The sequence below is a fragment of the Umbelopsis ramanniana genome, assembly GCF_025399195.1.
Source record: "Umbelopsis ramanniana AG unplaced genomic scaffold K450scaffold_2, whole genome shotgun sequence".
Classification (NCBI taxonomy): domain Eukaryota; kingdom Fungi; phylum Mucoromycota; class Umbelopsidomycetes; order Umbelopsidales; family Umbelopsidaceae; genus Umbelopsis; species Umbelopsis ramanniana.
Genome location: NW_026252088.1, coordinates 531607 through 545916, shown reverse-complemented (window position 1 = coordinate 545916; position 14310 = coordinate 531607). Strand labels below are relative to the sequence as shown.

The following is a 14310-nucleotide window of genomic DNA, read 5'->3' as shown; positions in this document are numbered from 1 at the left end:
CTCACTGGGTTAACAACGAATGTGTTTATGCGTACATTCTTCCAAGTGAAGTATAGTATTAGCCATCATGGATCCTAAGCATATTCAGTCGTCAGCTCAATTTACCTGATTGAATTGTAGGAAAGGCAGCAATTTGTATTCGGGCAAAATTGTAGTCAGTGAATACCAAAAGCGTTTCTCTCTTGTGCTCTTGAATTGTTTGACAGCGTTGCCTAGATATGCAGAGCGTAAGTATGACAATTCAACATATGAGATCCAACCACACCGCTTATAAACGTACGCCGTGAGATATCGTCTCCCAACATTGTCATGGCTATTTTTTTCAAATCGCCTGCTCTCTGTGCCAAAGGATCCAGTAAGCCAGCTACCGCAAATGTGGTAACATCATCTGTTCACGATGAATTAGAATATACTCTAGATAGATTTCACCATAAACAACAAATGATAAATCACTGACCGGAAAACTGGATATCTGAGTTGCCTAAAGTTGACTCCAAAACATTCATACTTAGTTGCAAGGAAGCTAGCTCTAACAGCGTCGATGCTAAAGAGCTGCTTGGTTGAGCATCGAATGTAAACTGGTCTTCATTAAGGTCATACACTCGGAAGCTGTCATCTGAAAAGTACTCGTAATCTTCAGGTTCCATCTCAATCTACAAAAGTAATGTGAGTAAAGACAGCAAGTTCTATTTGTACCATGATATACATACCAACTTGATGTCTCCACTAAGACATTTGTGAATTACGTTTGATATTTCGTTCTTATCCTTGCTGATATTGCATAACAACCCTTTCATCTCTGACAGGAATCCCCAGGCTTGTTCATAGTAGCGGCGTCGTAGAGCAGTTACTAGAATGGCAGTAAAGCTTGCTAGTAAGATTTTGGTTTTTTTCGAATCCGCCGAAGGAACAAATGCACTCGTCACATTGCCCCACACAGGGTAAGTTGATAGAGAGTCCCTAATGTAACGTCAGTATAGCCGTCTTCGAACATAAATGATCATATAATACTGACCTTGCCCACTTTTCTACATATAAAATACCAGATAAGGTCAAATGTTGATGCGTGAAAGCGAGCCATAGAAGCTCGTTAGACCCGCCTTCGATAGCATGCATGAAGCGAACACTATCATTGCTCTCTAAGATCTCTTTATCCAAAACCCGCACAGCTATGCCGAAGGCATCGGTTTCCACGCTCTTGGTAATAAGCAGGTTTCGAAAGTCGCTTTCAGAGATTTTCACCGAACTGGCCAGTTCCATGAACTGAGACCTTACTTTAAGCACGTACTTTTTGAAATATGGATCTTCAGCAAGGGCAGATGACATCTCGCTGTCACCGGAAAGTAAAGCTACAGAATGTAATACCAACTATAACAGAGTTAGTACAACTGGAGCCTCATGAATGTAGATAGTATGAAAGCTTACCTGTAGCATTTGCACTACCAAGCTTCCTTTGTAGACATATAAGTTTTCATCATCTAGTAAGTTGACAGATGAATTGATTTCATCTTCTTTGGGCGAGATGGGAGAAGAACTTGTATCAATGCTTGCTGTTGTGTCGTTGTTAGCGGGAATGAAGTCAGCAAAGATGTCTCTGGTGGTAGACTTGTTTGAAGCAAAGATATCTTCATCATCTCCAAATAAATCCTGGGCTCTGCTAAGTTGAGCTGGCTCATCCGCAAACAGGTCCACCGCTTTTGCTTGCTTGGAGCCACTGGCAAAAGGATTGGAATCATCATCGTCACCGAATAAGTCTGCAGCGCGTGATGGTCCTGACTTATCATGATTGCCGTTTTGATCTTGTCTATTACTACCCCAGTCTTCGAAATCCAAGGCTCCGGTAGTCACTGGATCACTGGCGTCATCCATTATCTTCAATGGATTACCAACTGTGAATGAAGATTGTCGATCTAATACAAGAGGAGGCGAGATCTTGTATTGGGTGAGAATGTAAAGTGAAAGTAAAGGACATCCAATTCGTTCATAAGTTCTCGCTGCGTCCAGAAGAAATTCATATTCCAAATCATAAGTTATTTGGTAGGTTTTTTTCCTGTTTTGTAATGTCTTTTCCTTCAGGTATTGGTAGAGAATGAGAAGGCTTGGATCGAGGTGATTGGGTTTAGACGTGGATTGCAATTTTGCATCTGGATCAATAAGCTTTTGTGGCGATATCTGAGAAAGTATAAACTTTAGCATACCACATTTACAACAGCTTCAGGTTTACTCAATTACCATAGTCGCAGCAACCGCTTCATCGGTTTTGTCAATCATCCAGAAAGCCAAGGAAGCCAGCCAGCGATCGTCAGTGCTGCATGCTAGAGGCAGCATATGGTTGGTAATGATTTCCCGTAAAACCGGCCCATTCTCGCCTATAAAGATAGTCAACTACCCATTGGTTGATCAAGAATTCTTAATGTGTATGATGATTTTACCTTCATAGACACGGCAGATAGCAACAGCAAGTTGCATGTCCTTCATGTGCTTTAGTATTACATTTACAGCGTCTCGAAGTTTACCAGCGAGAAGGAAGAAGGCAGCAGCGTATTCTAATAAGCAAGGTAAATTAGCATGTTAACCTCGCTTATATGGAAATTTACCAGATTTTTCTGCAAATTATCATACCGTATCTCTGTTTTCCCAATAGAGCAAATGCATTTTTAGACGCAGCCGTTTGCCATCGTGCTTCTCTAAAGTCATTGGCAAGGAACTGTAACATTGCTTTCTGCTCCTTGTGATGATTTGCTGTGCGCCATAGAGTGTGCACTAGACTCTTTTTTCCTAACGCCAAGTAGAATAACGTGGAGCTCACAGGATCTTTATCTTCCTGATTCAGGTAGGTATTGCGCGCTATTGCTTCCATTCTTTGCCGCTTCAAAGCAAGGTCTGTGAGTGAGTAACGAGGAAAGGATCTCCAAATTTGTATTGATATCTTACCAAAGTGTCAGCTTTATCAAGCCATAGGAATATTCCCAACGCTCGTGCGTCCTTCCAAACCATTTTATCGATGAAAGTGTCCGCGAACTCAAGTATGGCGTCCTATGTGGTTGTTAGTTTCGACAAAACTAGCTTGAATGAAGGAATCTACACAGAAAAATAAAAAGGATCAAAAACTTGCCTGCGATTGACTGTGACTTGCCCAGATCATATCTCGGTACGATAACACATCTTGCTTCTTGTCATCGTCCACAATTGAGTTAAGGAAATAAAAGTTTTTCAAGAAAATCATGTATCTGGCACCATTCTCGTCCACTGAATTTCTGCGGTTAAGTACCTATATTCAAATTCAGAAAAGTCAGTTTGCGAGCTTCATCAAGAGGTATGCGCCGCTTATTTACACATACATGTATAAGGGTATCGACTTGGGCGATTAAATGCAAGCGATCTATTTTTGTCATAAACGCCATAGACTTTTCATTCAGACGTTCTTTGATGTAAGTCGCTTCTTTTTCAGTCATTGGTCGCTCAGCGTCATCATCGTCACTGCAGATAAATATCGAGTTAAAAGCGGTGGTATAGTGAATATGCGAAGCACCGTAATGTTACCTAAGAGCAGGCTTGTCATCGCCATCGCTCCATAAAAAGTCGTATTGTTGCTTCCCTTGTTTGTTCGTAGCTGAGGACTAACATGAAATTCGTTAGCATTACTTTAAGAGGCGCTGATCATCGCGCAAGCTTCAGTACATACATTTTGCAAATGGAGGACCTTATCCAATATCGTGGGTGGCATTGTCTTTATGAACTTAAAGTCAGCATGCTCCACAGCGCGCAGAAACCGATATAATGTCAACATAAGAAAGTTGATCAAGTCCAATTTTCCTGCAGCATGGTGTGAGTGAGTGAGCACAAAATCATTGATATTCATACAATATACATACCCCAAAGGAAATAGTGAACCAAAACATCCGGATGAAACAAAGGAAGCGGTCCATTCAATTTGAAAGTGACATCGTAAATGGTTGGCATTGGCTCTGAACAAGGGTACAATCAGGGACACTCTCGATGCTTTTATCTACAACAAACGGGGCTTACCAGAGGTTTTGTCTTCTATAGTTAGCCATTTAGAAAATGTTCTGAGGGTTTGCCCAGAAGCAGCAACAAGGACACCTGCATCTGCCCAAGCAACAGCTGTGACATCACTAAAGAAGGTGGTCGGTATGCAGCTTATAAGAGGATTCATCGCACACGATAGAAAACGTTTAATACCTTTCCAGCTTCATTTCATCGCAGAGTGCCCAGCTTTCATCAAATTGAATATCCTTAATCCGCTTTCGTGCATATATCTGTACCATAGAGCCAACTGCCACAGCAAGTAAAGCTTGCGAGTCTGAAGTCATGCACCATGAAAGGCCGTTAATGTCACCCCTAAGAAATTAACAGCGTGCTCAGTAAGTAGATACAAAGAAGCCTATGATAAGAAGTAAATAGCTTACCTAATATCTAGATCTGCCTCATGACGGGGCAGGTAGCCTGTTCTAATTTCCGACCATATACTTAGACGAGTGCCACCATTGCTGTGAGCAGAAACTTTGTGAAACGAAAAAATCGGTAAGATGTCTGATATCCAAAAAACTGCTTGACAATGAAAAATACAAACCAATTGCAACGGCTCTGTTGTTCATCGCCGCTATCTCCTTGATATTTTTTAAATGACACTCCAAAGGGCCATGCGATTGCCATATGCTAGAGGTCTCTCCTCCCTTTGCAATATCTTCCAGCGATCTCTTCAGGGTCCAAAAGAACATGGAACTCTCTTGGCAAGTAACAAAATAAAAACGACTGTCGAGCGAAAGGTGCAGGTCCAAAGATATTTCTGTGCCAGCATAGTTTGTTACAGGTGCAAAATTTGTCCAGCCAGATTCTATGGTGTCCGTTCCCAATATTTCCACTAGTAGGGATTGATTATCGAACCACACCCTCCAAGAAAATACTTCGTTCGTACTGGGACTAGTGCCCACCAGTAAATATTGTTTCTCATCATTTGATTCTGAAATAGGTATTCCGAAACAATGTAAACCATCGACGAGAGCGCCATTATTTGGCATTGGGCACTCTGCATAGCTTTCATAACGAAATTCAGCAGAGTTTCGTTTATGAATATAGACCTTTGCACCTTGGCTGACAGCAAGGTAGGAGTCTTTACTTTCAATCAGTACCGCTGAGGACGAGCTAAGTTTCCCAAACGCATTTACTTACCATCTCTAATAACGGCAACAGCAGCAGACTTGCCAACATGTATATGGAAATCCTTTTCCCTCAATCCGTACATTGTTCGTGTGCCAAACTATTTGCAAGGGAGGAGGTAAGTATCAAGCTTGAACACATGAAACCATATCAGCTTACCATACCTTTGGTCTCTCATATTTCCATATTGCAATATTATCATCGTCTGATCTTGTGAGAAAGTAATTGCTATGGTGGGATCGCTGAATATCAACTATTGAGGATTGATGACCCAACCATGAATAACGCAGGTACAACTGGGATGCAAAGCGCGTGCTATCAAAGAAGTCAATGAGATTGATTGTGTAGCAACTGAGTTGTCCGTTTGTGCCTTGAGTCAATATAAAGAGCTCTACAGGGTTCACCGATGCTAATCCGTCAACAGAAAGATGGTTAGTTAAAAAACTGAAAGATAATGAGGTCAGTATTATCGACATACATGAAGTTTTGCTCCCCAGATGGTTGTGGTATATTTTGACATTGCTCATGAAATGAATAGCGTCATTGGAAGGGATGGCTTGGGCAACACGAAGTACCACAAAGACTTTGGGTATCCTACGAGGCCATTCATTCAAATGCTACTTGATAGAGATTAGATCATTCCCATTTTCGACACACGTCAATGAAAGGACCGTGTCATACCTGGATTCCCCATATTGTCAAGGATCCATCTTTCTGCACTTTGAAAAGCAAATCCGGGGTATCTTTGATCATATCTCTTACTCGACGAACTTTGCTGCTAAGTTGACCGCCTTGATCAGCAGTACACAGCTGAATAGCACTTTCTAATTCTGCACTGTTCATATAGTGTATGGGAAAAAATGCCGCTTCGTTTTCCTTGGAGGTATAATCAAAATTCTCATCTTCCGATGCCGTCACCAAGGATTGATCAGGGTCAATGACTGCTGTCATATATAGGTTATGCGGGGTATCGAGATCCATCGAACTCCAAAACCTTCCAATACCATCCTTGCACATTGTAAAGATTGTAGGGTCATGCTGCGAATGTCTTAGAGAGGCTGTAGTGAATACCGAGGACAATTTGAACTTAAAGCAAGCCGAAAAAAAACGTGCATGCATACTTATCATTGTGTGGTGAGTGTCGCCAGTCAAAGTTGGTCGTGTCACTGGCATGCGACAAATATGAAAAGGAGTATTGTCTATGAAGAGAGCCTGAACAGCACAGAGCCTTAGTCTATGTACATAGGGCATGAGCCATTCGTCGGTGCGCTACTCACCTTCCTCTTTGCTTTCATACCACACTGTGACTAATCCATCCCACTAAACAATGACTTACGTAAGCACCTAAACTGCATTACGCAACACTTCAAAAGAAAAGGAGATGTCAAACCTTGCTTAGCGTGGCAAACATAGAACAGCTAGGACTAAACTGTGCCTTGATAATGGGTGTAGCTGGCCTATGTATTTAATAAAAACAAAGATTAGAATCTTGGATAAGCTGAAAGTGAAGATATACTGCCTAGCTTGCCTTTTATTCCAGCTTTTGACCCAGTTTCCTTGTTCATTCAGTTTCCATATGTCTAGTTGTTCACCCGCTATGAGCAGCTCGCCTATATTACAGCCATAAGTCAAAATCACAAAAAAGCCCATTTTTCGCAAGAAAAATATTTGCATAGTATGCAATACCTCGAGAACTCCAATCAACACAATATATCATTGCTCCATTATCTTGTTCCTTTAATACACTCTCAAGAGACCAGGTAGTCTATGTACCAGTATGGGTGATGAATATTACTCATATATCAGTCAGCATTTGAATAGGGCTACTTACACGACCATCTTCCTCTCGCATGCATAATATCAAAGCACATGTTTCACAAGACACTACCAGCTATAGTATGAATTTATCAGTATTGAGTTCAATACACTTCCCTCGTCGACTATTATTTTATCCGAGAAAAACACGAAAATGATGTCGAAATATTGTAGATATGCAACTAACCTTCCCATTTGTGCTATTGAAAGCGACGGAGGATACCGATACGGACTTTGTATCGCGTTCGATATTCCCTCCATCTTTGAGTATTTTGGCAACCTGAATAGTCTGAACATGATCAAAGCGGCTTGTGTATATGACAGCGTTACCACCGGTTGCATAAACCTATGGAAACGGTCAGATAACTTTGTGAAATATGGCTCAACAACAGCAGCAAAAAAGGGTAAAATACAAACTATATATCTATCGCAATCCCAAAGCAGAATACTCGTAGATTGCAGTCCCTGATTGACTTTGCCAGGACATGTCTGCTGGATTAGCATGAGGTCTGCAGTGTCTTGAACGACACTTAAGGTGCTGGGCTGCCTGTGAAAAGTCAAGTCCCGCTTATGTCACGTGGATCGAAGACGCGTCAGCCCAAAGTCCGGGACGGGCGGAATTTTTCAATATCCCGTAAAGAGGGCGCTGATTAAACTCTTCACGAAGTAAAACCCTGGGGACTCCCGCTGCTTTTCGCCCCCATCGCTTGAATCTCTTTTTCCCTTCAGCAATCTTACAATGTCCTCCTCAGCCGTGCAAGAAATCCGAGATCACGTCAAAGCTCAACTCAACGGTGGAGCTACTATTGTCGGTATGTAATCAAATATCAGCCGTGTATTTCCCCTTTGACTAGTTAGCGGTTTCGAGTGGTTGTCTGCTTTGGTACACCGTGTTCGTTTTCCCAAGTTCCCCCAGCTATTTCATAACTCTACCGAGTTTATCAATCTATACATCATTCTTCGACAAGCATACACTTATCATGCAGTTTATGTTGGTTCCTGACCCCTCTTTCTAACCTGTTTGTTTCGGGATGTTTAGTTCTCGGTGCCTCTGGTGACTTAGCAAAGAAGAAGACCTATCCTGCCATTTTCAAATTGTTCAAGAATGGATTCCTTCCCGAAAAAACCCACATTGTCGGTTATGCTAGAACCAAAATGACACACGAAGAATACATCCAGCGTATCTCACAATACATTAAGGTAGTTGGGCTGCGTAATCTGTCAGCAGAAAATTTCCAGGTTCAAAAAAAGCTGATTATTAAACCAAACATTTTAGGTTCCCGATAATGAAGCAGCGAAAAAGCAGTTGAATGACTTTTTGGCCATTACTTCTTACCAATCCGGCCAATATGACCAAGATGAAGGCTTCCAGAACCTCGACTCTTACATCTCCAAGTTCGAGAGTGAAAGCGGCTTCGCTGAAGGCAACCGTCACAGAATTTTTTATATGGGTACGTACTTTTAAGGTGCTGACTTATTCCCCAAAAATGATGAGCAAGAAATTTTAACGCGGGGTTGTCGTGACAGCTCTCCCTCCCTCTGTGTTCATTCCTGTAGCTAAGGGAATCAAAAAGAATACCTACTCTGCCAACAGCATCAACCGCCTTGTGGTTGAAAAGCCATTTGGTATGGACTCTGAGAGTTCAGACCATCTTGCTCGTGAGCTTGGTGCTCTCTTCAGCGAAGACGAGGTGAGTTTTATTTTTTTGATCGGAAGATATAATCTTGATAATATCTAACCGCTCTTTACCATGCACTAGATCTACCGTATTGATCACTACCTTGGCAAAGAAATGGTCAAGAACTTGATGACACTTCGATTCGCCAATGTTTTCTTTGGACAAATTTGGGATAGACGTAATATCGAAAATGTTCAGATTACCTTCAAGGAACCATTCGGAACTGAAGGTCGTGGTGGCTACTTTGATGAATTCGGTATCATTAGAGATGTTATGCAAAACCGTAAGTCATCACATTATAAGTTCTGGTGTATGACCAGAAGCTGACCCCGCTTATCTACCAAAATGTAGATTTGTTGCAAGTCTTGTCATTGATTGCTATGGAGCGACCTATCTCCACTGATGCTGAAGCCATCCGTGATGAGAAGGTCAAGGTCTTGCGATGCATCCCTCCTATCCAATTGGAGGACGCTCTTCTTGGACAATACGTTGGCGATGGCGAGAAGCCCGGTTATCTTGAAGATGACAGTCTTAAGAACAAGGAAAGTGTTACCCCTACATTCGCTGCCTTATCGCTTTTCATTGAGAATGAGCGTTGGGAAGGCGTTCCTTTCATTCTCAAGGCAGGAAAGGCTTTGGACCAAGCAAAGGTTGAAATCCGTATTCAATTCAAGAATGTGTCCGGTAACTTGTACAAGAACACCCCCAGAAACGAGCTTGTTTTGCGAGTGCAGCCAAGCGAGGCTGTTTACGTGAAGATGAACAACAAGCACCCTGGTTTGTCTTTCCAAACCATTCAATCTGAGATGGACCTTACATACAACCGAAGATACTCGGAAATGTCAATCCCCGATGCCTATGAAGCTCTTATCTTGGATGTTCTTCGTGGCGATCACTCTAACTTTGTCAGAGACGATGAGCTTGATGCTGCCTGGAAGATCTTCACTCCTTTGTTACACAAGATTGACAATGACAAAGTCCAACCCAAGCCTTACAAGTATGGTAGCCGAGGCCCTGAGGAGTTGGACCAATTTATTGAAAAGTACGGTTATGACCGTACAGGCTCCCACTCTTATGTGTGGCCTGTTCAAAGTGTAGGCGACCAGCCTTCAAAGCTTTAAAGTAGGCATAATTTGTGAATAGAAATTGCTGCTCTTATATCATTTTTTTTTTTCCTCTCCCTCCTCTTTTTTTTTTTTTATCTATCATAAAATCTCTTGGATAAAAAGCAAATGCCAATTTCTTGGTCAAAGAGGAATTGCAAAAGGTGGCTTGGTCGTGCAGAATTTCCAGTGTGACTGCTTTCCATTCAACTTTTTGACTTTTTTTTTTGTGCAAGACTGATACTTGCGTTACGTTACCGACATGAAGTCAGATTTCAAGGTAGATTTCGATAGCAACGAGCCAATTGATGAAACGAATGTATGCTAACGATTACACCATCGCACTTTAGTTCTCAAACTTATGCGGAACAGTTTATAAAAAGGGAAATCTGGTTTTTACACCGGACGGGAACTCCATTCTCAGCCCTGTTGGCAATCGTGTTTCTGTGTTCGACCTCGTCAAGTAAGCAGCTTGGACCCTCAAAAGTGATGCTTATGGGAAGGGAATGCTGTATTAACCTTTATATATCAATAGCAACAAATCAACCACTTTTCCCTTCGAGATGCGAAAGAATATCGTCAAAATTGCTCTGTCTCCTCAAGCTACCATATTGATCACTGTGGACGAAGGTGAGGCTCCAGGCTGCAATGTTTGGATAAACAAGTAATAGCCCACTAATAATAATCATTTAACGAAAGATGGAAGAGCATTGCTAGTGAATTACCCTAGACAAATCGTCCTTCATCACTTCAACTTCAACGAAAAGGTCAACGACATCGAATTCAGCCCAGATGGAAAGTACTTCGCCGTCACTCACGGAAAGCAAGTGCAAGTATGGAAAACTCCGGGATTCAACAGAGAATTTGCGCCATTCGTGCTTCACAGAGTGTATACTGGTCACTATGATGATATCTTGAGCATCTCATGGAGCTTCGATTCAAAGTAAGATTCATCCCTATTTATCGTGGGATGCTGAGAAGTTTGATCTAACAACAAACCTTTCGTTCAGGTTCTTTTTGACGACCTCAAGGGATATGACTGCACACATTTATTCCTTAGTTCCCACTGAAGGCTTCACGCATATGACTTTGGGTGGACATAGAGACAGTGTGTTGGGAGCCTGGTTCTCCAAGGACTCAAAGGCAATCTATACTATTAGTAAAGATGGTGCATTGTTCCACTGGCGTTACGCTTCAGTTGCTAATATCCTTGGTCAGGAGGATTCTGATGACGAAATGAATGAAGACAAAGCAGATGATGAAATAGCAAAACCTGCTGACAGAGTTCGCTGGAGAGTTCAAGAACGTCATTACTTCATGCAAGCTGGAGCTAAAGTGAAGTCTTGTGCTTTCCACCAAGCTAGCAACCTTCTTGTTGTCGGATTTTCAAGTGGAATCTTCGGTATCTGGGAGTTACCAACCTTTACCAACATCCATACTTTGAGGTACGTATTTGTCGCGACACCAGTTGATGGCTCCACTTCCCAGATCTTAGTCAATCTAACTTGATAATGTTTCCTAGTATTTCACAAAAGAAGATTGATACAGTGGCAATCAATGCTACAGGAGAATGGCTGGCATTTGGTTGTTCTCAACTTGGACAATTGTTGGTTTGGGAATGGCAATCAGAATCCTATGTCCTCAAGCAGCAAGGTCATTTCTACGATATGACATCCGTTGCATACTCGACCGACGGCCAAAACATCGTTACAGGAGGTGATGACGGCAAAGTGAAGGTGTGGAATTCAGTATCTGGTTTCTGCTATGTTACTTTCAGTGACCATACCAGTGGCGTCAGTGCAGTAGAATTCGCCAAACAAGGTCAGGTTGTCTTCTCAGCAAGTTTAGACGGAACCGTTCGTGCATTTGATCTTGTTAGATACCGAAATTTCAGAACATTCACTAGTCCAACCCCCGTCCAATTCACCTCATTGGCAGTCGATCCTAGTGGTGAAGTGATTTGTGCCGGTAGTATGGACTCTTTCGAAATTTATGTTTGGAGCGTTCAGACCGGCAAATTGCTAGATATCCTTGAAGGCCACGAAGGACCTATCTCCTCTCTTGGCTTCTCTCCCACTGGACTTCTTCTCGTCAGTGGTAGCTGGGATCAAACTGCAAGAACTTGGGATGTATTTGGTCGAAAGAAATCCATTGAAACCTATAAGCACACCAGTGACGTCCTTGCTGTCGCGTTCCGACCCGATGGAAAAGAAATTGCGACATCTACTCTCGACGGACAAATCTCGTTCTGGGATGTTGAAGATGCTAAGCAAACATCCCTCATTGAAGGACGAAAGGATATATCCGGTGGACGTAAGGCAAACGATCGAGTGACTGCCGAGAACTCAGCGTCTGGAAAGTCTTTCAATTCTTTGTGCTATACTGCAGACGGATCATGCATCATTGGTGGTGGCAACAGCAAATATGTCTGCATTTACGACATTGCCACCAATATTCTGGTCAAGAAATTCCAAATTTCAATGAACTTATCGCTGGATGGTACTCAAGAATTTTTGAACTCTAGCAAAATGACCGAATTTGGATCCAAGGAAACTATGGTGGACGACGACGACATGTCTGATCTCGAAGATCGTCTGGACAAATCCATGCCTGGTGCTGCATCCGGTGACTTGTCTGCTCGTCGTACTCGACCGGAGGCTCGAACAAGAGCTGTTCGATTCGCACCAACGGGTCGAGCGTGGGCTGCTGCTTCCACTGAAGGTTTATTGATCTACTCCTTGGATGATACTATTATATTCGACCCATTTGATTTGGAAATCGACATTACTCCTGATTCAGTGTTGGAAACACTTGAAGGCAAAGAGTATCTCAAGGCATTGTGTATGTCATTCAGACTCAATGAAAAGCCCATTATTCAAAAGGTGTTCGAAGGCATTCCTCCCAAGGATGTCGAATTGGTTGCTCAGGATCTCCCGGAAAAGTACCTTGAACGTCTTTTGAAATTCGTTGGTGTTCACATGGAAAACAGCCCTCACGTTGAATTTCACTTGATGTGGATCACTAGACTCCTGATGGCACATGGAAGATACTTGAAGCAAAACCGTGGCCAGTTCCAGGCTGTATTCCGCACCCTGCAAAAAGTATTGGGCTCTGTCAAGGAAGATTTGGCAAACTTGTAAGTCGACTAATTTGCACCCTATGTCGTTAACATACAGTATCTAATCTGCGTCCGCTTCACTTACAGATGTGATTCCAACACTTACATGTTGAGATATATTATCACTCAATGTGAAAAGTCATCCGGTGCCAGCATGGATGGTGTTCAACCCGAATTATTATCAATCTAATGAATTTCTGTCGATTCATCCAAGCTCATGTAATATAATCAATAGATCTTTTTTTTTTTTTCTTAAACAAAAAAGCTCGGTTTTTGCCATCATGAAGATGGATTTCAACACTCATTTCCCACAATGTACACTCATATAAAGCAATCAATCGTTTTTCAAAACTAGTATATTTTACATGGTATGCTGCCAGGTCTGGAACATAAACTCTTCCGAATGGTCATACAGGTCAATCTATTTGTATGGGGTCGAACCATTATGAAGCTTCGGTTGTGTCCATTGGTGTAGGTTCCAGGGCAGGAGGTGGATTCAGCATTTTCTCTATTGGCTGGCATGCCTTGACAATATCGTCGAGCTGCGAATCCAGATCTTCTAATTGAGAGCCTTCCAATCTATGTTCTTTGATGAGTTGCAGACGTTCCTGATTGAGATCCTCCAAAACTTGCTTGAGTCTACAGTAAATGTGTGAGATTAAAGAACAACAAGACCAAACAACATCAAATGCCCTTACCGTAATCGCTCCTGGTGCTCAAATTTTAATCTGTTGATCATACGTGCATGCGCGTTGCTATCTTGTGTGAGTTCCGGAGGTGCTGTGTTGAGGAACTCTTCTTCTGAAATCAATTCAATATCTTGATATATAGATCTGTAAATTCCCATGGTCAGAGTCGAAGTTGCGTTCAATAAATATGTTGGCATCTTATAAAGCTCACCTAAATTGCCGGCACTTCACGATTTCTTCCTCCAAATGACGCTTTTCGTACGCGATGTTCTGCAAACCCAAGTGTCGAAGATCCATGATCTGTCGCGCTTCTGCCGTCAAGTTCTTCATTTCTCGCGTATGATTGTAAGTTGTTGTATGAAGTTCTTTCAATAGTGCAAATTGTGTGTTAGTTCTTGTGTCTTGTAGCGAATCTATTGTGGAATTGTCGGACTAATGGAGCGAAAGCAAGTGTCAGGCCAAGTAATGTTGCATTCGTAGCGCAGCTGCCTTTCAAGCGTTACCTTTTGTTTGATTTCAAGAAACTCGGCTGCTATTGACCGTAACGTATTACAAGCCTCCGTTATGGCTGCGGTATGCGCTAATGTGCTAGACATGTCGATCGATTAGGACAGGAAACCTTTTTTGGGCTGGACAAACGTTGGACAGAAAGGCGGTGTTGACAGCAATGAGAGCCGGTGCTGCTCTCAGCACCAAACAAAATGTCGGTGGTTGTGACCGTCATT

General features: G+C 42.3%; 4 protein-coding genes across 4 annotated transcripts; 2 read left to right on the top strand and 2 right to left on the bottom strand.

Annotated features, from left to right (window-relative positions):
* Positions 1–1643: 1643 nt before the first annotated feature.
* K450DRAFT_219321 (uncharacterized protein) lies at positions 1644–7516 on the bottom strand. The gene is made up of 27 exons (XM_051585347.1): positions 7414–7516; positions 7184–7342; positions 7013–7072; positions 6868–6946; positions 6710–6791; positions 6572–6638; positions 6459–6501; positions 6303–6393; positions 5863–6229; positions 5660–5798; positions 5346–5590; positions 5194–5281; positions 4595–5134; positions 4431–4524; positions 4204–4362; positions 4030–4136; positions 3876–3968; positions 3686–3816; positions 3544–3620; positions 3342–3480; positions 3116–3271; positions 2935–3036; positions 2623–2869; positions 2433–2546; positions 2233–2369; positions 1906–2172; positions 1644–1855 (listed from the first exon to the last, which is right to left on the bottom strand). Exons 1-27 carry the CDS (start codon positions 7498–7500, stop codon positions 1853–1855), a joined length of 3873 nt encoding a protein of 1290 aa, XP_051449332.1. The 5' UTR covers positions 7501–7516; the 3' UTR covers positions 1644–1852.
* Positions 7517–7648: 132 nt separating this feature from the next.
* K450DRAFT_219319 (uncharacterized protein) lies at positions 7649–9931 on the top strand. Its single transcript, XM_051585346.1, has 6 exons — positions 7649–7808; positions 8036–8196; positions 8273–8447; positions 8524–8687; positions 8757–8958; positions 9027–9931. The coding sequence occupies exons 1-6, from the start codon at positions 7736–7738 to the stop codon at positions 9794–9796; spliced, it is 1545 nt and encodes a 514-aa protein (XP_051449331.1). The 5' UTR covers positions 7649–7735; the 3' UTR covers positions 9797–9931.
* A 101-nt stretch (positions 9932–10032) lies between these two features.
* K450DRAFT_219315 (uncharacterized protein) lies at positions 10033–13551 on the top strand. The gene is made up of 7 exons (XM_051585345.1): positions 10033–10058; positions 10129–10241; positions 10314–10408; positions 10478–10721; positions 10789–11223; positions 11301–12914; positions 12984–13551. Exons 1-7 carry the CDS (start codon positions 10041–10043, stop codon positions 13084–13086), a joined length of 2622 nt encoding a protein of 873 aa, XP_051449330.1. The 5' UTR covers positions 10033–10040; the 3' UTR covers positions 13087–13551.
* K450DRAFT_219314 (uncharacterized protein) lies at positions 13241–14251 on the bottom strand. Its single transcript, XM_051585344.1, has 4 exons — positions 14089–14251; positions 13797–14017; positions 13595–13729; positions 13241–13535 (listed from the first exon to the last, which is right to left on the bottom strand). The coding sequence occupies exons 1-4, from the start codon at positions 14179–14181 to the stop codon at positions 13340–13342; spliced, it is 645 nt and encodes a 214-aa protein (XP_051449329.1). The 5' UTR covers positions 14182–14251; the 3' UTR covers positions 13241–13339.
* Between the last annotated feature and the right edge of the window lie 59 nt (positions 14252–14310).